This window comes from Ornithorhynchus anatinus, chromosome 19, assembly GCF_004115215.2.
Source record: "Ornithorhynchus anatinus isolate Pmale09 chromosome 19, mOrnAna1.pri.v4, whole genome shotgun sequence".
Classification (NCBI taxonomy): Eukaryota; Metazoa; Chordata; class Mammalia; order Monotremata; family Ornithorhynchidae; genus Ornithorhynchus; species Ornithorhynchus anatinus.
In genome coordinates this window covers 16,809,012-16,832,209 of record NC_041746.1, presented here as the reverse complement: position 1 = coordinate 16,832,209, position 23,198 = coordinate 16,809,012, and the positions used below count along the sequence as shown (strand labels likewise).

Here is a 23,198-nt window from a genome sequence, read left to right as displayed (position 1 = left end):
CTCCCCCTCTAGAGTGTAAGCTTGTTGGGGTCAGCTCTGTTATATGGTAGACTCCCAAGAGCTCAGTAAACAGGCGGCACTCAATCAATACCACCGAACGCGGGATTAAAGGATCGACACCAGGATGGACCTAGCACTGGTGGAGCGTATGGTGGCCAGCCAGGTGTGCACATTGTTCTGCTCCAGGTAGGTGGGCCTGGGAGGGGAGTCTCCCCTGGGCCTTTCCCTCCTCCCCCTCTGGGACCCTGGAAGCGGCAGAGCGATGCGGTTGAGGAGGCCGTAATTATGCAATAGCTTTCTGAGTCCAGCACTCCTCTTCCACGCACAGGCTGCGTCGGCCTTTTCCTGAAGATCAGGCCCCTCTCCTCTCCCTTCCATCCGCCACCACCTCCTCACCTCCCACCCCCCTCCCCATCTCCCCTCCCACCCCTCTCCCGGCCTCTTATATGTCCTCCGGTCGCTCTCCTCCTCTTCCACCAAGATTGTGATTTTCCTAGGAGTGCGTCGCAGCCCGGCACGGTCCCTCCCGAAGAGACTGGAGAATTCTCCAGCTGCCTGGACCGCCCCCTCCCCCTACCCACCTCCCCCAAACCTTTCTTAATCCCACACTGGCACACTGCTGTCTTTCAAGGAATGCGGGTTCTGCCATCTAGAGCACTTTTGTGAGATGGCCTCGGACGTCTGCTTTCCTCGCCCGCATCGGTGTCGGATGCTTTTCCGTAAGGGTGTCTGAGAGCCCGTCTGGGCTTTGTGTGTCTGCGTGCGATTGCGGCTCTTGCGTGGGTTTGTGTGTCTGCGTGTGCTTGTGGGTCTGCATGCATCTGTGTGTCTGTGCACGTGTGTGCATCTCTCCCTTACACACACACACACACACACACACACACACAGCTTGCTCATGTGGATCTGAAGACTTGCAGATCCCCAAATGTCCTCGGCTTCTGGGGATGCAAGAGATCCAGAAGGTGTCTTCCTTGCCTGCCCAGCCGGAGATTTTTGTTTCTCCCCATGCCAAAGAGAAAAGGACAAGTTCTCTATTTTCTTTTTCTTTTGTTTTTTTTTTGTTTTTTTCGAAGCCGTGGATATAACGGAATAAGTCATCCCCGGGATTCCCTCGCTCGGACTTGGGAGGCTGAACCGGTCTGCAAGTGATTCGAGCCTGCGTCTGCACGAGCCGAAGCGGTTTTATTATTCTTATTTTCCCATTCCATCTCGGCGAGGAAGGATGCCCGGCAGAGGAGAAGGGGGGTGAGAGCCTGGAGGAGATGATTGCGCTGGATCGGGGCTAAATGATGCTTTTGCCAGGTAAGGGACTAGGGTTGCTCGCTTGGGCTATGGGATGGCCGGGATTGGGGGCTCCGGATGGAGATCTGAGGGGAATGGAAGGGAATCCGTAACTTCTGTCCCTGAATCCTTGGGGCTGGACGAACCTGGGGGTCCCCCTCATCCGCCTCAAGTTTTCTCCCCTTGGCTAGTCAAGGGGCAGTGGGATCCATCTCTAAGGGCGCTAGGTAATTGTTGGGCAATTTAGGGGTGAGATTCTGGAGAAATCAGGACAACTTCGCGAGACCGGTCCTCTCTGTTGCGACCCCAAACCTTCCAGGGGAAAGACCTGTCTAAGCAGCATACGCAGGAAAAAAAAAAAAAAAAGCCTCTCTAGGTGTGGAAGGGGTGGGGAGAGGAAAAGTGGGGGGGAAGGAGCCTGGAAAACCGGCTGCCTTAATTCGGGGAGGGGAAGGAGAGAGCAAGGAGAGGGGGACGGCAGAGAAAAAGTGCTGGCGCAGGCAAGAGAGAACTCCCACGGATGCAGTGCATCCCCAATTTAATTCGTATTTATTGGGCGCTTACTGTGTGCTAAAGCAACCCAAAGCCACACTCACCCCAAAGCCCCAGAGCCACAGCTGGCCAATAGGGCATTTGAGTGTGGCACAGAGTGGCGTGATGAAGCAAGATGGAATTTGCCTTTCCTCTGCTCCTCCTTCCCCTCCTCTCTCTCTCTCTCTCTCTCTCTCTCTCTGCTCGCCCAGCCCAGAATAAAGATGCCGAGGAGCAGTGCCAATTCCCCAGCCCAGCCCACGCCAAAAGCCCGCGCCCAGGGCTGGCACAGCCCCTTCATTCCCGGCCGGGCCCCGGACTGAGGAAATGTCACAGGGAGGGAGAGGAAAAAGGGAGGGAGAGGAGCCGGGGGTGGAGGAGGAGAAAGGGAGAAGGAGGGAAGAGAGGGAGAGGAGAAAGGATGGAGAGAAGCAAGGGGGCAGGAGGAGAAAGGGAGAGGGAGGGAAGAAGAAAAAGGATGGAGAGAGGCGAAGGGAGCGGGGGAGAAAGGGAGAGGGAGGGAAGAGAGGGAGAGGAAAAAGGATGGAGAGAGGCAAAGAGGGAGGAGGAGAAAGGGAGAAGGAGGGAAGAGAGGGAGAGGAAAAAGGATGGAGAGAGGCGAGGGGACAGGAGGAGAAAGGGAGTGGGAGGGAAGAGAGGAGAGGAAAAAGGATGGAGAGAGGCGAGGGGGGAGGAGGAGAAAGAGAGGGGGAGAGGAAGAGAGGAGAGAGAAGGATGAGGGGGAGGGAGGGAAAAAGAGAGGAGAGGAAGTTGGTTGGGGGGAGGGGGATGGGGGTTGTCTCGGGGGGAAGGAAAGTCTTTGGGGAGGGGGACTCAGGAGTGGGGATCTCCGCCGGGCCTCGGAGGGGAGGGTCCGCAGGGACAGAAGGGAGGAGAGGCGAGGGGAAGAGCCTGAGGGAGAGAGAGAGGGGATGGGGGCGGGCCTGGGGGGGGTGGGGAGGGGCAAAACATCGCTTTGCAGAAGGCCGGGCAGACCCCAAAGCCGGATGGAGAAGGAGGTGGTCACCCCCTCCCCAGTGGGCCTGCGGGGGTTGGTGCCGGACTCCTGGGTCCTTTCCCTGGGTCGTGCCCCTCTCCCAGCTCCGTCCTGGCGGGGTCCGGCCCTTCGAGACCCTCCCCCGAGGCTGCGAGACAGGAGCCGGTGGGTCGTGTGCGGAGAGTGGACCCAGCCGGACGGAGAATGGACCCAGCCGGCCCTCCTGCTGGGGGCAGAGAGTGCACAGAGCCAGTCCCCCTGCTCTATGCAGAGAGCTCTGTGTGCGGAGAGTGGACCGAGCCGGCCCTCTGCTGTGTGCGGAGAGCGGACCGAGCCGGTCCGCTGCTGTGTGCGGAGAGCGGACCGAGCCGGCCCGAGTTGTGTGAAGCGTTGACCGAGCCGGCCCCCTTGCTGTGCGCGGAGAATGGACCGAGCCCTCCCTCGCGCCGTGTGCGGAGAGCGGACCGAGCCGGTCCTCCTGTGTTCACAGAGCGGACCGAGCTAGCCCGCTGCCGTGTGCGGAGAGTGGACGGAGCCGGCCCTCTTGCCCTGTGCAGAGAGCACTGTGTGCGGAGAGCGGGCAGAGCCGGCCCGCTGCTGTGTGAGGAGAGTGGACCGAGCTACTCTTCCCGTGTTCAAAGAGCGGACCGAGCCTAGGCCGCCGCTGCGTGCGGAGAGTGGATGGAGCCGGTCCTCCTGCTCTGTGCGGAGAGCGGACGTAGCCGCCCCACTACCTGTAGCGTGCGTGGATTGGGGCCTGCTTCCCTCCTTGGGCTGCCCCGCCGTCCCTCACCCCCTCCGTGCTCCTGTAGTCAGTGGGGCTTTTCTCTTTCCTGACAGGACGTACATCAGATCCGCTGTATTTTTGTTAATGCTGTCTGTTGAACGTTTACTATGTGCCAGACACTGGACCGAGCGCTATGGTAGATACAACCTGAGCAGGTTAGACACAGCCCGTGTCCCACTTGGGGCTCACAATCTTAATCCTCATTTCCTTCTGCCTCCCAGAGGGACTGCCCCCGGTTTGGGAGAGCCCGTCTACTGGTGATCGTATCTCAAATTAGTTTATTTACATTTATGTCTGTCTTCCCATCTAGACCGCAAGCTCATTGTCGATGGGGAATGTGCCTATTTATTGTTATATTGTACTCTCCCAAGCACTTAGTACAATGCTCCGCACACAGGAGCACTCAGTAGTAAAATTGATTGATTCCGGCCCCTAGACTGATGGACAACTCTGTTAGATTGTCATATTTGTACTCTCCCAAGTGCTTAGTTCAGTGCTCTGCGCACAATAAGCACTCAATAAATTTGATTGATTGATTAACTGCTGAGCAGAGAGAAGACGGGCATTTTTTTTAAGAGGAAAGATCCTGCGGTGGAAGTTAAAATGAGTCTGCCTGGAGATGAGACCTTCGCGAGGAGAAGATAGAAGGAGGAAGGAGAGAGGGAGCCCCATGCGGGTCAGGGACGGTGACCAACCCGATTTGCTTGTATCCACCCCAGTGCTTAAAACAGTGCCTGGCACCTAGTAAGCGCTTAACAAGTATCACAGTTTTTATTATTATTTATCTTCCCCAGTGCACATGGAAGGAAGCAGTGGTAAACCACTTCTGTATATTTTTACCAAGAAAACTCTATGTATATACATACCAGAACAACTACAGAGATAACAGAAGATAATAATAATAATGTTGGTATTTGTTAAGCGCTTACTATGTGCAGAGCACTGCTCTAAGCACTGGGGTAGATACAGGGTCATCAGGTTGTCCCACGTGGGGCTCACAGTCTTAATCTCCATTTTACAGATGAGGTGACTGAAGCACAGAGAAGCGAAGTGACTCGCCCCCAGTCCCACAGCTGACAAGGGGGGCAGAGCCGGGAGTCGAACTCATGACCTCTGACTCCGAAGCCCAGGCTCTTTCCACTGAGCCACGCTGCTTCCCCAGTAAGACGTTCTGGAGAAAATATGTCCATAGAGTCGCTGTGGATAGGAAATTGCTTCGACGGCATTTGATGATGATGGTGACCCCAGCTCTTAACACAGTATTTGGCACCTAGCAAGTACTTAACAAATATCACCACAATTATTGCTACTGAGTTATGGACGTGGGAGGAGTAGATAGGTCCCTTGCCTACTGGCTTTCCCTCTCTCCTCCTTCACTTGCAGCTCAGGGCCACCTTCTCCGAGAAGCCTTCCTTGATTGCTCCCTACTCACTGTCCAACCTGTCAGCCCAATCCGTGACCTCTGAGCACATTCCTGCTCTTTTCAAATCTCTCTGTAGCTGTTTCTGCTCAACGTGTCCTCCCCGTCACCAGTTTAGCCTATCAACTCCCTAAGGGCAGGTTCTCTCAATCCCAGGGATTAATAATAATAGTACTACTACTAATAATAATGGTGGCATTTGTGAAGTACTTATCATGTGCCAGACTCTATTAAGTCTGGGGTGAAGACAAGCAAATTGGGTTGGATAGAGTTCCTTCCCCACGTGGGGCTCTCGGTCTTAATCCCCATTTTACACATGACAGAACTGAGCCCCAGAGAAGTGAAGGGACTTGTCCGAGGTCACACAGCAGAAACATGGCAGAGCCGGAATTAGAACTCAGGTCCTTCTGACTCCCAGGCCCGTGCTCTAATCAATAGACCACGCTGTTTCTCATAAAACTTTTTAACTGCACTGGCTGGGAATTGAATCTGGGTCTACTGCTTGGAAGGCGGCTGTATTCATTCAATATTCATTCAATAGTATTTATTGAGCGCTTATTATGTGCAGAGCACTGTACTAAGCCCTTGGAATGTACAAATCGGTAACAGATACAATCCCTGCCCTTTGATGGGCTTACGGTCTAGTCGGGGGAGACAGACAGACAAAAACAATAGCAATAAATAGAATCGAGGGGATGAACATCTCATTAAAACACTAGCAATAAATAGAATCAAGGTGATGTACATCTCATTAACAAAATAAATAGGGTAATGACTGTACTAACCATTACACCACCAACCCCTCAGGATTTTGTAGACAGTTCTCTCCTTATGACCTTCCTAGGACTTATCTCTCTGGCTGAGTGATGCATGAAGCTCAAAGGGCCATAGGACATGGATGAGCAGTCGAATGGGAATAACCAGAAATTGTTATGCTCATTTGGCCGGAAAAATATGAGATTACTCAGGCTATTCAAATCATTTCAGGTTGAAATTTTAACGATGGTATTTGTTTAGTGCTTACTGTGTGCCAGGCACTGTACTAAGCGCTGGGGTGGATACAAGCAAATCGAGTTGGACACAGTCCGATTTTAGAGTTGGGCGTTGGAGGGGCAAGTGAGATGCAGTGAGGAGGAAGAGGAGAATGGAAGGATTGGAACAGGATGACAGCCTAGTAAACCCTCTTTTGCAGCTTTACCTAGAGGAAAGAACCCAGGCCTGGGAGTCAGGGGACCTGGGTTCTAATCCTGGCTTTGCCACTTGCCTGCAGGGTGACCTTGGGCAAGTCACTTCTCTCTGCCTCAGTTCCCTCATCTGCAAAATGGAGATTCAAAACCTATTCTCCCTCCTACTTGACTGTGAGCCCCCGAAGGACCTGATTATCTTAGATATACCCCAGTGCTTAGTACAATGCTTAGCACACAGTAAACACTTAACAGAAATCAATTCTTCATATTTTTATTATTATCGCTCTGTGACAAGCACTGTAATAAGCACTTGGGAGAGAACAGCAGAGTTAGTAGACTTCTCTCCCACTGGAAGTCAACCACTGTGGGTTTCATAGGAAACAACTGTGTTGCTCAGTGGTGGGTAAGAGAGGAAGGGACTGGATTTGGGAGCGGTAACACAGAGGGAGGCCAAGGGGAGAAGGGGAGGTAACGGGGGGTGCAATACAGGGGGTAGAGAAGCTGGGTTGGTTGTTGGAACCTGACAATTGGCTGTTGGAAGATCAGAATGGAGAGGGTAAGAAAGTTTATGGAAAGGAGAGTTGTGTGAAACGGCCACAGGGGACCGAGGATATCTGGGGTGCCGGGAGAACCTCGGATGGGCTTAGAGAACCAGTGTGTTTCTGTCGGCTTGAGTGACTAAACATTAAGTGTCCCACAGTTTCTTGCCCCCTCAGCGCCTCCCTCCCCTGGCCCCAGCTGAATTGCCCTCAGCCAATGCCCCTCCCTCAGCAACCCCGGAAGGTTGTACGGAACCGGCCGAGCCCTGACAAGATGAAGGGATTTGGCTGAGTAGCCGAGAGCCCAGAAATAGGGGCATTAGAGGGTGTCCCGGGACAAGCCACCCCTAATCCCCTTCCAGCTTGAGCCGAGGCCCTCCATCTCTGGGGCTGGGCTGGTAGGAAGAGGAGCTGGGGATACAGGCCCCAGAATAGAAGTCACATCCTGGGCTTTGGGAAGTAAATCCTGGGCTTTGGGCCTAGGCCTTGGCCTTAGTCACAGACAACCTTGCCCGTCCTGGCGAGGGATTATTATTAGTTACCTCGGGGATCGCCAGTGAACTGGACCTTTGAGGGCTGACAGGACTCAGCGTCCCAGCTGTCTCAGGAAGGAGAAGGCAGGGCCTAAGGCTTGGGGCAACCAACTCATCAGCCCATCCTATTTACTGAGTGCTTACTGTGTGCAGAACCCTATACTAAGCTCTTGGGAAAGTACCATAAAACATAGCTGGTAGACACGTTCTCCGCCCACAGTAAGCTTACAGTCTACGGGGGAGACGGATATTCATATACACAGATAAATTACGGATATATCCGTAAGTGCTGTGGGGCTGAGGGCGGGGTGATAAAAGGATCAAATCCAAGTGAAAAGCCAAGATGAGAGAGCAATCAGAAAAGGCCCCTTGGAAGAGATCAATCAATCAAACAGTCACTTGTCTTTATTCAGTGCCTACTGTGTGCACGGCACTATGCTGAGCGCTTGGGAGAGTACAACACACTAGAATAAGCAGGCACGATCCCTGCCTATGAGGATCTTACAGTCTAGGGGAGGTGACTGACATTAAAATAACTAATAATCCATTGACCGTTGGTACGTATTGAGTGTTCACTGTGTGCAGAGCGCTGTACGAAGCCTTTTGGGGAATACAGTATAACACAGTTGGTAGACACATTGCCTGCCCACAGTGAGCAGATGCGTTTGTGCAAAATGACTGAGGGGTTAGGGGCAGAGGTGAATATCCAAGCGCTTAAGGAGTTAGGATTTTAGTAGGACTCTGAAGATGGGGAGAGCGTGATCCGCAGGATGTCAGATTTCACCTGCACACATCTCATTCAGTGCTCCACACGCCTAATTCAATGCTCCGCACCCCTCGTCAGTGCTCCAAATGGATAGTAGTCTCTCTAAAAATCCTGATGATGATGTAAGAAGATTGGCTGGGATAAGCAGAGTTGATGGTTTTAAAGATGTGGCTCCAGAGGACAACCCAGGTAAGATTGCTTCCCAGCTGGGAGTGTGGAGAGGGGAAGCAAAGAATAAATTCAGACAGAAAGGGGAGAAGATTGTAAGTCTGAACTATGGGAAGGATTTCTAATCTCTTCTTATCCAGTACTTCTACGATTTTCCCCACCTCACTGTCCTCAGGGCTGTTTGTTCTTTTTTTATAGCATTTATTAGGTGCTTATTTATTTATAAAGGTATTTTTAAGCACTTATTACGTGTCAGACATTGTACTAAGCTCTGGAGTGGATGTAAACCAATCAGATTGGACGCAGTCTCTGTCCCCCGTGGGGCTCACAGTCTCAATCCCCATTTTACAGATGAGGGAACTGAGGCCCAGAGAAGTGAAGTGACTCGCCCATGGTCGTACAGCAGACAAGTGGTGCTGCTGGGATTAAAACCCATGACCTTCTGACTCCCAGGCCCATGCTCTATCCCCTGTGCTTACTATGTGCCAGGCACTGTTCTAAACACTGGGGTAAATATAAGCTGATCAAGTAGAACACAGTCCCTGTCCCACATAAGGCTCATGGTCTTAATCTGAGGTAACTGAGGCACAGAGAAGTGTAGTGACTTGTCTAAATTCATCCGGCAGGTAGGTGGAGGAGCTGGGATTAGAAGCCAGGTCGTTCTGACTTCAGGTCCGTGCTCTATCCACTAGGCCACACTGCTCCATTCCCATTTGAGCTGAATCTTGCCCTTGGCCAAGTGAGGACCTGAAGGTCAGTTGGGATGTGCCGGAGAGTGGTCTTCTTAGTGGCCTTGAGGAATCTCGGCTAGTTGGAAACTGAAAGGTTCTGGGGAACAGAGCAGACCGAAGCAGAGCAGAAACCAGAAACTTGTTCCTAAAAACAATAATAACGACTGGGGTGTTTGTTAAGCACTTACTAGGCGTCAGACAACCTCTGAAGCGCTGGGGTAGATAAGATACAATCTGAGCAGACTCAGGTCCTGTCCCTCAGTTTAAGAGGGAGGGAAAGCAGGTTTTTAATACCCATTTTACAGATGATGAAACTGCTGCTTGGAAAAGTTAAGCGTCTTACCCGAGGTTATCCAAAGGGCCAGAGGAGGAGTCAGGATTAGAACGCAGAGCTCTTGACTCTTCCCTTCCTGTGATACGAGAGTGCTTTGAGAAATGCAGTAACAAGGGGAGTAAAAGAGGAGAACAGGAGAAGCACTGCAAAAACCAAGTGGCGGGAAGAGGAAGAAGGAAGATGATACAGGGAGCATGTCTACTCACTGTTATTTCATATTCTCCTGAGCGCTTACTACAGTGCTCTGCACACAGTAAGCACTCAATCATGCCAATATTGGTGATGATGATCAAACCCTTGCCCACCCACTGACCGGCTCCTTTTAGGCAGAAAACCCCACCCTCTGCTCCCTGCTGCTTGGTTTTGAGTCTCTCAGAGGGAAAACTCCTTGCATTTCTAGGGAGCTCTGATTCTACCTGAGCCCATAGAAATGTGGGGGTTGTGGAAACTTGCCGGAGAATGGAGGAGCTGAATAGACCCTCTGCACTGAGAGAAGCAGCGTGGCTCAGTGGGAAAAGCATGGGCTTTGGAGTCAGAGGTCATGGGTTCGAATCCCAGCTCTGCCACTTGTCAGCTGTGTGACTTTGGGCAAGTCACTTAACTTCTCGGTGCCTCAGTTACCTCATCTGTAAAATGGGGATTAAGACCGTGAGCCCCACGTGGGACAACCTGATTCCCCTGTGTCTACCCCAGCGCTTAGAACAGTGCTCGGCACATAGTAAGCACTTAACAAATACCAACACTGAGCAGAGCAGAGGGAAGAGTCTAGCGCAGGGACAGAACATGGGCTAGTGGGAGGAAGCCCATTCCTTGAGCTGGATTCCCTAAGAGTGCGTTATCTCAGACCTAAGTTAAGGCTGCTGTTTCTGCTATTTTAGAGCTGCCTCTGTGGTTGCTCTTGTCTTACATTTACTGTATTTTGGTTTTAAAATTACAGTAGAATATTGATCCCTTGCTCTTAAATTTTGACTTGGGCCCAGTCTCTCCCTCCTTTTCTTTAGCTCTTTTTTCTTTCTTCACGGTATTTGTCAAGCATTTACTATGTATCAGATGCTAAACTAAGCACTGGGGTAGATAAAAACTAATCAGGTTGGAGGCAGTCCATGTTCCAGTTGGGACTCACAGTCTTAAACCCCATTTTACAGATGAGGGAACTGAGGCACCGAGAAGTGAAGAGACTTGCCCAAGGTCTCACAGCAGAAAAGGGGCAGAGTCAGGATTGCAACCCAGGTTCTTCTGACTACCAGGCTCATGCTCTCTCCACTAGGCCATGCTGCTTCTCTTTTCTTCTCTTTGTCTCCTTTCTTTTTCTTCTTTTTCTCTCTGCCAGTGTTACTCCCACTCGTTCATTCATTCGATAGCATTTATTGAGCGCTTACTATGTGCAGACCACTGTACTAAGTGCCTGGAATGTATAATTAGGCAACTGATAGAGACAATCCCTGCCCAATGACGAGCTCACTCCTTCCTTCTCTGTCAATACTTCTGTCTCTGTCAATACTTTGGTGCCTCTTTGTCTTAGCCTCGGCCTGTCTTTTTTCAAAATCATATTTAGTAATTGTTTACCGTATGCCAAGCACTGTACTAAGTTGTAGTAGATACCACTTCCTGTCAGTATCCATGCCTTGACTCATGATTGGTAGCATTAAAAAACCTTATCTGTCGAGAAGTCTCTTTTTTATGGTATTTGTTAGTGCTTGCTATGTATCAACCACTGCTCTAAGTATTGGGGTAGATACAAGATAATCAGGTTGGACACAATCCCTGGCCCACGTGGGGCTCACAGTCTAAATCAGAAGGAACTTGGAAATATTGTCTCTTGGAAATATTTACTCTATCGCCTCCAGGGACCCCATCCTAAGGAGTGAGCGTCATCTCTAGCCTCGTTACCACAGGAACCCAAGTACCCGATTAATAGTAGTCATTGTTGTACAAATAGTAGTAGGAAAATCAGCAGCAATAGTAGTAGATTGTAACCCCCCTCTAGACTGTAAGCTCTTTGTGGGTAGGGGCTGTGTCTGTTTATTGTTATATTGTGCGCTCCCCAGTGCTTAATACGGTGCTTTGTACACAGTAAGCGCTCAGTAAATACAACCGGATGAATGAGAAGTTCTCTATCCACTAGGCCACGCTGCTTCTCACGGCCCGTTCCTCACGGGATTTACAATCTGAGTGTCCGACGGAGGAGAGGGGAGAATATAAGGAGAGCAAGCTCTCAATAAATACTATCGATTGATTGATTCTCCTGGCCCTGAGGAAGGGTCTCCCTGGGAGGGAGAGAGAGGACAAGAAGGCAAGATGAGACCCACAGTTATAACTTAGCCTGGAGAGAGTTCCCTCCTGGGGCTTTCTCCCAGGAGACGGAGGATCCACGCCCTGGCTGGATCCGGCTCTCAACCACTTCATCCACGATATCCGATCGAATAGGAGCTTCTGAGAGTCCTCAGGAGGGTAGGATCTACAGACATCATCTGACGTCCCCCTTTATGCCACCCCTAATCAATCTGAGCCCAATGCATCAACAGTATTTATTAAACCCTTGGGAAAGTGCAATACACTGCAGTTGGTAGACACGTTCCCTGCTCACACGGAACTTACAGTCTACAGGGAGAGACAAACGTTAAAATAAATTAGAGATCGAGGCAAGAGTTACGGAGGGATGTGGACCTAAGTGCTGTTTGGGGCTGAGGTGAGTATCAAAGTGTTTAAGGGTTACACAGCCGAGGCAATGTAGATGGGAGGGCAGAGAGGAGAGATGAAGGCTTACTCAAGGAAGGCCTCCTGGAGGAGATGATTTTTTAGGAAGATTTTGCATGGTAATAATAATAACTGTGAGTTTTGTTTCATCCTTACTTTGTGCCAAGTACTAAATACAAGATGTTCATTCAGTTGTATTTCTCGGGCACTTACTGTGTGCGAAGCGTTGTACTAAGCACTTGGTCAGGTTACAGTCTGTGTCCTCCATGGGGCTCCTGGTCTAAGAGGGAGAGAGAGAAGGGACTTTGTCCCTATTTTACAGATGAGGAAACCGAGGCAAAGAAACATTGAGTGACTTTCCCAAGGTCACCCAGCAGGCAAGCGGTAGAGCCGAGATTAGAATCCATTTCCTCTGACTTCCAGGCCCCACTGCTTCCACGCTGCTGACCTACCTCCTTAATCCTCACTGCCCAGCTACACACTTGGGGATGGATTTCTGTTGCTCGTTCTGATTACGCCTTCGGCTCCTGGGTGTCTCTTAAGGGAGATTTTGGGGAGTTGGGTGGCCTGAGTTGGCACCCACTGCCCGACCCTGGTCACCCCCTCCCCAGCCCAGCTCAGTGCCCGGCAAGCCCAGCAGGCAGGGACAGAGGAGGAGGCAGGCAGGCCCCGCTTGCCCACCCAAGAGCTTTGGCTGGAAGCTTGGAGCTGTGCTGAGGTGCCTGGGTTCTTTCCGCTCACACGGTGGGCATGACGTTGGGACAGAGGCAGAGAAAAGGGACCGTGTCTGTATATCGTTACGATGTACTCTCCCTAGTGCTTAGTACAGTGTCCTGCCCACAGTAAGTGCTCAATAAATACGATTGAATGAATGAGTGAAAGGTAGAATGGGAGTTGAGATGCAGCATGGCTCAGTGGAAAGAGAACAGACTAGGGAGTGAGAGGTCATGGGTTCTAATCCTGATTCCGCCACTTGTCAGCTGTGTGACTTGGGGCAAGTCACTTAACTGCTCTGTGCCTCAGTTCCCTCATCTGTAAAAATGGGGATTAAGACTGTGAGCCCCATGTGGGACAACCTGATTACTTTGTATACCCCCCAGTGCTTAGAGCAGTGCTTGGCACATATTAAGTGCTTAACAAATACCGTCATTATCATTATTGTTATTATTGTGGCCAGAGTGAGTGTCTCTCTGTCCCGGAGCCGTGAGGGACAACATGCCTCCCCTCCCCTCCATTTTCTGCAACCCCCAGCATCTCTCTTTCACCACCGACACCGAAGCAACCAGCCCCTCCCACAGTGACACTGCAGAATCTGACAGTTTGACAGACAGGTCTACAAAAGAGGCGCAGGCATTTTGACAGGCATCAATCATCCATCCTGGAGAGAGGACAACCTTACTTTGTGTCTGGATCTCCCCTCTTCTCCCCTTCTTCCACCTTCAGTCAGTCAGTCATATTTATTAATTATGGGTATTTGTAAAGGGCTTACTACCTGCCCAGCCCTTGCTTGGGAGAGTACGGTATGACACTGTAACAGACAAATCCCTGCCTATATTGAGCTTACAGTCTAGAGGGGGAAAGGGGGTTGGCAGAACCATGCCTGACACATAGTAAGCACTTAACAGATACCATTTTTTTTATTTATGCACCAGCTCCCTCCCCAGGCTCCTAAAAATGTGTCAAACTGCCCGGAGAATGGCACAGGTCTAACGCTTATTTATTTTGATTTCCTTCCTCTCCTTAAATAATAAGAATAATAATGTTGGTATTTGTTAAGCGCTTACTACGTGCAGAGCACTGTTCTAAGCGCTGGGGTGGATACAGGGGAATGAGGTTGTCCCACGTGAGGCTGTAAAGCTGGGATGGAAAGCCCCTCCCTCTACGACTTGTTATGGGCAGGCAATTTCACTATCAACTCTGTCATATTGTACTTTCCCAAGCACTTAGCACAGTGCTCTGTACACAATAAGTGTTCAGTGAATATTACTGATTCACTGATGGATCACTAAAGCAGTGACGTCCGGAGTAATGATATGGATGGTATTTTTAAGCGCTTAGTATGTGCCAGGCACGGTACTAAGTGCTGGGGTGGATACAAGCAATTCAGGTTGGACCCAGTCCCTTGTCCCATGTGGAACTCACAGTCTCAATCCCCATTTTAGAGATGAGGTAACTGAGGCACAGAGAAGTGAAGTGGCTTGCCCAAGAACACACAACAGGTATGTGGCGGAGCTGGGATTAGAACCCATGACCTTCTGACTCCCAGTCCTGGGCTCTATCTACGATGCCATGCATTAGTAGGGACATTTTTTAAGCGCTTCTTGTATGCGGAACCCTTCACCAAGCACTAGGGAAGAATACACAGGTGGGAAATAGACACAGTCCATGTCCCTCAAGAGACTCACTTCTGAGTATACGCTGGGGGACGGGGGAAAATATAATGAGCGATGAAACAATAAAATGCTAAATCAGGATAAAAGACAAAGACAGATGCCCCAAATGAAAGCAGAAATCTGTAGGGCGCTGTGGCTAGAGGAGAATTTCAGGCTCCATGTGGCTCGGAGTCCGAGACGTAGCTGTAGCCGCAGAGACTGCTTGTTTGATTGATCTGGATATGATATAGATTCCATTTATACCTGCGCTAGAGAGAGATGCACCGGGGAGGAGAACGGACTCCCAAACCCAGCATCCTTTTCCCCAGCTCTCTCAGCGCCTGGATGCTTATTCATCTCCACACACACAGCTGTATCCAGGGATGTTTGGAGGAAAGGTAATAATACTAATAATCGTGATATTTGTCCAGTGCTCACGATGTGCCAGGCACTGTACTAATTGCTGCGGGGGAATACAGGCGAATCGGCTTGGACACATCGGACTCACAGTCTTAATCCCCCTTTTACAGATGAGGTCACTGAGGCCCAGAGAAGTGAAGTGACATGCTCAAATTCGCACAACAGACAAGTGGCAGAGCTGGGATTAGAACCCATGATCTTCTGACTAACCCAGGTTCATGCTCTATCCACTAAGCCAGCAAGTGAGAAGGGAGAGCAGCAAATATTCTTCCAGCTGTAAAAGCAGGTGGAGCAGAGAGGGTTGTGACTTTCTTGGTGGAAAAACTTTTTCTAAATATCTAATATCTAATATTCATTCATTCAATAGTATTTATTGAGCGCTATGTGCAGAGCACTGTACTAAGCACTTGGAATGTACAGTTGGGCAACGGATAGAGACAATCCCTGCCCAATGACGGGCTCACGATCTAATCGGGGGAGTCCAGTAGCCACAACTAGCCTCTTCCCATGGTGGAGGCAAATCAAAACTAGTAAATTAGGGCAGCGGGGAAAAGATTTGACTTCCTCTGCCTCGTTTTTTTAATGGCATTTGTTAAGTGCTTACTATATGCCGGGCACTGTACTAAGCACTGGGGTAGATGAAAGCTAATCAGGTTGGACACAGTCCATGTCCCACATGGGGTTCACGGTCTTGATCCCCATTTTATAAGTGAGGTAACTGAGGCCCAGAGAAGTGAAGTGACTTCCTCAAAGTCACCCAGGAGACAAGTGACACAGTCAGGATTAGAACCCAAGTCCATCTAAGTCCCAGGCCTGTGCTGTATCCACTAGGCCATGCTGCTTCCTCAGTACTTCCCAGTCGTCTCTTCATTTTACAGATGAAGAAGCCGAGGCACCGTTAGGTGTCTTGCCCGAGGTCACTTGGCAGGAAAGTGGTGGAGGTGGGACCAGAACACAGGTCTCCAGACTCCCAGTCCCATGCTCTTTCTACTAGGCCACATTTAGTGCTCAGTAAATATCACTGATGGATCGATTGATTGCTCTGCACATAGAAAGCACATGAGAAGTAGTTTGGCTTAGAGGAAAGAGCAAGGGCTTGGGAGTCGGGGGACGTGGGTTCTAATACCGCTCCAACACCGGTCTGCAGTGTGACTTTGGGCAAGACACTTCACTTCTCTGGGCCTCAGTTACTTCATCTGTAAAATGGGGATGAAGACCGTAAGCCCCACGTGGGACAACCTGATTCCCTTTATCTACCCCAGTGCTTAGAACAGTGCTTGGCATATAGTACGTGCTTAACAAATACCATCATTATTATTATAGAAAATGCTCAATAAATGCTATTTTTTGATTGATTCCTCTTACCCTCCTCCTCTTCCTTTTTCCTCCTCCTCCCACTCTTTCTTCCCCTCCTAAAACCTTCACCTAATTCCTTCCCTTTTCCCCCACAGCCAGGAATCGTAATGCACATTTCAAGACTGCTCATTTCTGTGGGAACTTTACTCCACCTTTACTCTGTATTTTTGTTGTTGGCAGTTCATAGGAATTGCACACATTTTGAAAATCAGATAGTAAAGATGTCAATCGATCATATTTATTGAATGCTTGCTGTGTGCAGAGCACCGTAATAGGTGTTTAGGAGAGTACAATATAGTTGGATGACATATTCCCTGTCTATGATGAGCTTGTGGTCTAGAGGCTACAGGCTAGATTTGACTTCTGCTCTCCTCTGCCAACCGAGCTCTGACCCTCTTTCTCTCCCCCTGCCTTCCCCTTCTCTCCCCCTCTGCAGTGGGGAAACTGAAGAGGGGGAGTGTAAAGTCAGGGAGATTTCACCATACTGACCTGGAAAAATGGTCAGATCAATCAGTGGTATTCATTGAGCATTTACTATATACTGTATTAAGCCTTTGGAAAAGCACAATAAAATGGAATTAGCAGTCACATTTCCCTGCCCACAACGAGTTTACGGTATAGAGGGGAAGTCTGGTGCTTAAATCCCTCCCCCTTCTGATGAATTCCTCCTCTTCCTTCCTCTTCCTATGAATTCCGGGACAGAATTCCTCCTCTTCTTTCCTCTTCTATGGCCCCTCCTAGGGCAGAGCTGAATTGACGACATTAGCATCTCCACAGGCTGGGCAGGGAAGACAAAATCAGTCAAGCTCTGATCTGTCCATTTTTCTCCTCCAGAAAGGTTCAGACCTAAGCCGAGTGGGAAGGAAGTTCAAGCTTTCAGTTAAATGAGAGTGGGGGATTAGCTAGATATTTAGGTGAGCCAAGCTCAGTTTATCCCCCGTGACCCTGGCTGACTGAGATTTGGCTACGTGAGCCTGAATGGTCTGCCAGCCGGTCAACAGGATTTCCTGAAACCTCTACTGGGGACAAAGCCCCGTGTCGTATCAGGAGGCAAACTCCATTAACATCAGGCCTCCTCTTCAAGCAGCTAAATACGGGTTTAGTAGCCGGGGTGATGAGTCTATAAATCAGGAGAGCAGTTCTCAGGCAAGGCCTGGGTCACAGGGTCCATAAAATACTGAGGGTCTGAGCTCTTGGCTGCCCATGACATGGGCTGATTTGTGATTCTCTGAGACTTGTTGCATCATTCATGACCCGGTGCAATTTCCCATCCGTCTCTGCAGCCCTGAATTCAGACAGGGGATGGTGGGAGGGAGGCGGTCGCTTTGGGGGCTGTGGGATCCTCGTTGAAGGGGAAGAAGAGGGAGACAGAAGGGGGATTCAGGGTTGACAAGGGATGGCTGATCTGAGTCCCGGGTTCGAGGCCTAGAAATACTTTGGTGATGGGTCGGTCCATCTGCGATCTTTGGGTCTGTCCAGAAGCCGCGGTGGGAGAGTCGGTTGGTCGGTCGTATTTATGGAGCACTTACCGCAGGCAGGTCTGGCCCTCGGCCTGTGGAGTGGGGTAAAGGAAGGAGGGAGCGCAGTCAACAGTGGTCCCCAAGACACTCTGGGAAGGGAGAAAGCCATCAGTCATGAAGGCCAGGAGGATGCTTATCAGTCAATCACTTGTATTTATTGAGCGTTACTGTGTGCAGAACACCGTACTAAACACTTGGGAGAGTACAAATATAGCAGGATAACAGAGATGGCAATCAGGTTGGGGTCTGGATCAATCGATCAATCGGTTAATCATATTTATTGAGCACTTACTGTGTGCAGAACACTGTACTAAGCACTCGGGAGAGTACAAAAATAACAAAATAACAGAGTTGGCCAGGCTGGGGTCTGGATTAATCTATCAGTCGTATTTATTGAGCGCTTACTGTGTGCAGAGCACTTTATTAAACACTTGGGAGAGTAATAATAATAATAATAATGGTATTTGTTAAGCACTTACTATGTGCCAAGCACTGTTCTAAGCACTGGGATAGTTACAAGGTTATCAGTTTGTCCCACATGGGCTCACAGACTTAATCCTCATTTTGAAGATGAGGTAACTGAGGCGCAGAGAAGTTAAGTGACTTGCCCAAAGTCACGCAGCTGACAAGCGGCTACAGTGTAACAGAGCTGGGAAACACCTTCCCTGTCCACGACAAACTTACAGTCTAGAGGGAGGGACAGACGTGAATATGAATAAATAAATGATGGATCTGGCCGTAGGTGTTGCGAGGCCGAGGGGGCGGTGAATAAAGGCAGCAAATCCAAGTGCAAGGAAGATGCTGAAGGGAGTGGGAGAAGGGGAAATGAGGGCTTAGTCAGGGAAGGCTTCTTGGAGAAAACCTGCCTTCATAAAGGTTTTGAAAGCGGAGAGAGTTGTTATCCAGCTATAATTCACAAACACACCAAAGCCAGATGATTGAAACAAGCACCTGATGCACAAATGTGTAGGGTGGAGAGAGGCAATTTGATTTACTCGAATCAAGCAGACCAGCAGGCCTGTTTAAATATCTACAGGAAAGGAGGGCCCTTTGGGCTTTTTTTTTAATGGTATTTTTTAAGCGCTTGCTATGTACGTGCCAGGCACTGTACTAACAGCTGGGGTAGATACAAGCTGATCAGTTGGACGGGCATCAGGAGAGAAGATTGATCATTCCCTTCCCTGAGCCTCTCTTTGCTGACAGGAAAATTATCCCACAAGAGGAAACAGAACTAAAAAGGAATCTTGCTCCTAGCTGTAAAAAGAAAGCCGGAGGGCTTCCGAGCCTCAGTCTGGCTGTCTCTGAGAGTTGATTACACAGAGGAGCGGGACAAGCTGTTCTGTGTCTCTAGAAAGCACAGCGTGGGAGGAAGTAGTCTGACTGTAGTGCGAAGGATTTAGGTTAGACTCGGTTTAGGGGGAGAATGGGTTTTTGCTGTAGCAGGAGAGATTCAGATTGGACTGGGCTTTGGTAGCAGCAGAAAAGATTTAGGTTAGACTTAAGTTTAGAAAGAGAGAGGGATTTAGTTGCAACAGGAAGGATTTAGGCTAGAGTTGGGTTTAGAAGGAGACTGGGCTTTAGCGGCAGCAGGAAAGATTTAGGTTAGACTTAGGTTTAGAAGGAGACTTGAGTCCTAGAATTAGTAACCTAGGGAATCCAGAGTATCTTTCCCTTGGAGTTTTTAAGGACAGAGGAGATAGTAGCGGTAACAGTAACAATGATAATAATCAAGCACTTACTATGTGCCAAGCACTGTACTGAACTCTGAGTAGATACAAGATAATCAGGCCCCACTGAGGACTCACAGTTTAAGTTAGAAAGAGAACAGGTATTGAAACCCCATTTTGCAGTTGAAGGAGCTGAGACACAGAGAAGTTAAGTGACTTGCCCCAGATCACACAGCAGCCAAGCGGCAGAGCTGGGATTAGAACCCAAACCCTTGGGCTCCCAGACCCTTGCTCCTTCCACTAGGCCACACTGCTTTCCAGCTCATCAAGATCGCCATCTTTCTGGGCTGTGGAAGGAGCCATCTGCTCGGAGACAAGAATAAGCGCTTAATGGCTTTTGACATCAATCCCTTAAATATCTCCAGGAGGAGAAGGGGCCTTGGTGTTCTGTTTCTTTTTAATGTCATTTTTTTAAGTGCTTACTATGTGCCAGGCACTGTACTAAGCACTGGGGTAGATCCAAGCTAATCGGGTTGGACACAGTCCCTGCCCCACATGGGGCTCACAGTCTTAACCCCCATTTTCCAGATGAGGAACAGACACAGAGTAGTGAAGTGACTTGTCCAAGGTCACACAACAAAGTGGCAGAGCTGGGATTAGAACGTAGGTCCTTCTGACTCCTAGGCCCGTGCTCTGTCCTTTAGGAGACGCTGCTCCGTCGGTGCTTCTATGGGGAGAAGATCCCAAGAATGAGCTTTAGCTACTAAACAAGAGAAACCCGCTTTCTTCTCCACTATCCCCGGTTCACCTCGACTATGGACGTTGGAATGTGGAAATAATCCCCCTCCCTCAGCGCCCCCGAGAACAGGGTGGTCAGTAGGGTGGCACTGACTCGCCCCTCGTGAGACAGGAGCGTAGGAGCCGCTCATCAACAGAGTTCCTGTTTGCCCTCAAACGTTATTAGAAATGGTAATGAAGGAGGCAGGAAATAGCAGGAAACGGGTGTCTGGTCTTCCAGCAGAGCTCTCCCGAAATAGCGGCGCTCCGCCAAGATTCCCGGGAGGCATAGGAGGCTCTTAAAATAGCCAGATCGGCAGGAGGCCCCATGAGATCGGTCCGCTACTTTGGGACGGTGGATCCGCTGGGGAGAGCCCGTGCCCGTTTTCGGGACCGAGGCTGGGACAGAAGGTGCCAGGGGATGGATCGGGGCTCGGACCGGGGTGCCAGAGTCGGTCAGTACTTATTGAGTGCTTACTCTGTGCAGAGCAATAAACAGACACATTCCCTGCCCACATCGAGCTTACAGTCCAGAGGGCAGAATCGGACATCTCCCCGGTTAACGATGACAAAGGTTTAGTGCATACTGTAATAATAATGTTGGTATTTGTTAAGCGCTTACTATGTGCCGAGCCCTGTTCTAAGCGCTGGGGTAGATACAGGGTCATCAGGTTGTCCCACGGGAGGCTCACAGTTAATCCCCATTTTACAGATGAGGGAACTGAAGCACAGAGAAGTGAAGTGACTTGCCCACAGTCCCGCAGCTGACAAATGGCAGAGCCGGGATTCGAACTCACGACCTCCGACTCCCAAGCCCGTGCTCTTTCCACTGAGCCACGCTGCTTCTCATAGTCAAACACTGTTCTAAGCGCAGCGGAAGATAACGGGATAATCGTGTTGTACACAGTCCTTGTCATTCATTCATTCATTCAATAGTATTTATTGAGCGCTTACTATGTGCAGAGCACTGTACTAAGCGCTTGGAATGAACAAGTCGGCAACAGATAGAGACGGTCCCTGCCGTTTGACGGGCTCACGGTCTGATCGGGGGAGACGGACAGACGAGAACGATGGCGATAAATAGAGTCGAGGGGAAGAACGTCTCGTAAAAACAATGGCGACTGAATAGAATCGAGGCGATGTACATTCCCACACCGGGCTCACAGGGAAGGAGTACAGGTATCGAATCCCCATTTTGCAGATGAGTTAACCGGGGAACAGAGACAAGTGAAGTGACTTGCCCAAGGAGCCGGGACTAGAAGCCAGGTCCTCTGACCTCCAGGTCAACGGTCTTTTCGCTAGGCCGTGCTGCTGCTGTGTCCGGAAAAATTCGCATTAACGGCACCAAGTCTGCTGCTTCCCGCTGGCTTGTGTTATCAATCATATTTATTGAGCACTTACTGTGTGCTGGGTATTGTTCTAAGTGTTTGGGAGAGTACAACACAACGATATAACAGCCACATTCCCTGCCAAGCCCGTGTGTATCCTTGGCGCTAAACAGATTATTATTAATAATAATAATAATAACGGCCATCATCCTCATCATATGTATTACATGTTTACTCCATGGCAGGCACTAGCCAAGTGCTGGGAAAGCTATAAAATAATCAGACTGGACGCTGTCTCCGACCAGCCCTGGGCCTTACCGAGCTCAGTGCAGGAGAAGCAGCACGGCATAGTGGGTAGAGCACGGGCCTGGGAGTCAGAAGGTCATGGGTTCTAATCCCGGCCCCGCCACTTGTTCATTCATTCATTCAGTAGTATTTATCGGGCGCTTACTCTGTGCCGAGCGCCGTACTAAGCGTTTGGAATGTACAAATGGTTAACAGGGCTTACAGTCTAATCGGGGGAACAGTCTAATCTCGTCCGCTCCGTGTGTAACTCTGGGCAAATCACTTAACTTCTCTGTGCCTCGGTTACCTCATCTGTAAAATGGGGATCGAGGCCGGTTTGTGGAAGGAGCACAGGGTTACCCCAGCGCATAGCACAATATCTGGGACATAGTAAGGGCTTAACAGAGACCATTAAAAAAATGGGTCGTTACCTGAGTTTGCTAAAGGAGAGACTGGAGTCTTTGAGACAGAGGGCTTGGAGATCGGAAGGGACGGGTTGAAAAGGTGTTAGATATCTGAGTGGGGCTAATGAACATTTAGGGAATTGATGAAAATGTTTGCAGGGATCGAAACCCTTAGCATCCATCTAATAATCCGAAAGGTATTTATCAGATGCTCACTTGGTGCCAAGCCTCCCCTGAGCACTGGCGTGGGAACAAGACGCTCACGTCGGACGTGGTCTCTGTTTGATTCCAGACTAACTTCTAAAAGGGAGGGAGAAAAGGTGTCTTTAATGGCATAGGGGATAGAGCGTGGACCTGGGAAGGTCATGGGTTCTAATCCCGGTTCCTCCCCTTATCTGCTGTGTGGGCTTGGGCAAGCCACTTCACTTCTCCGTGCCTCAGTTACCACATCTGTAAAAAGGGGGTGAAGACTGTGAGCCCTGTGTGAGACATGGACTGTGTCCAACATGATTTGCTTGTATCCACCCCAGTGCCTAGTACAGTGCCCGGCGCACGGTATGTCCTTAACAAATACCATCATTATTGTTATTATTACGATTAAAGTTGAGGAAATTGAGGCCTACAGAATTTGAGTGATGTGCCCCAGGTCACGTAAGGGGGAGAAGCTGGGACTAGAATCCCTGCCTGACCCCCAATCCCAGGCTCTTTCCGTGAGACCATGTTGCCGACATTTTAAGGGGAACATATCCATTTCCGTGGCCATGGGAAGCAGCGTGGCCTAGTAACAAGAGCACAGTCTTGGGAGCCAGAGGATGTGGGTTCTAATCCCGGCTCCACCACATGTCTGCTGTGTGACCGGGGGTAAGTCACTTCACTTCTCTGTGCCTCAGTTACCTCATCTGTAAAATGGGAATGAAGACCGTGAGCCCCACGTGGGACAACCTCATTACTTTATATCTCCCCCAGCGCTTGGAACAGAACACAGTAAGTGCTTAACAAATACCTTAGTTATTATTATTATTATAACATCCATATTAGAGGGTGTCGAGCCCCAAGTGAACTTCATTCTGAACCATTCCGTCGATTTATCTAGGCCAG

At 49.8% G+C, this 23,198-nt stretch overlaps 1 protein-coding gene across 1 annotated transcript in view; it reads left to right on the top strand.

The window, feature by feature from the left end:
* Window positions 1-526: 526 nt before the first annotated feature.
* Window positions 527-23,198, top strand: part of LRFN2 (leucine rich repeat and fibronectin type III domain containing 2) — a 171,514-nt gene continuing 148,842 nt past the window's right edge. Inside the window, exon 1 of the mRNA XM_029047692.2 lies at window positions 527-1,302. Coding sequence (XP_028903525.1) covers window positions 1,287-1,302 — 16 coding nt within the window. The 5' untranslated portion in view covers window positions 527-1,286. The remainder of the gene's footprint in view (window positions 1,303-23,198) is intronic.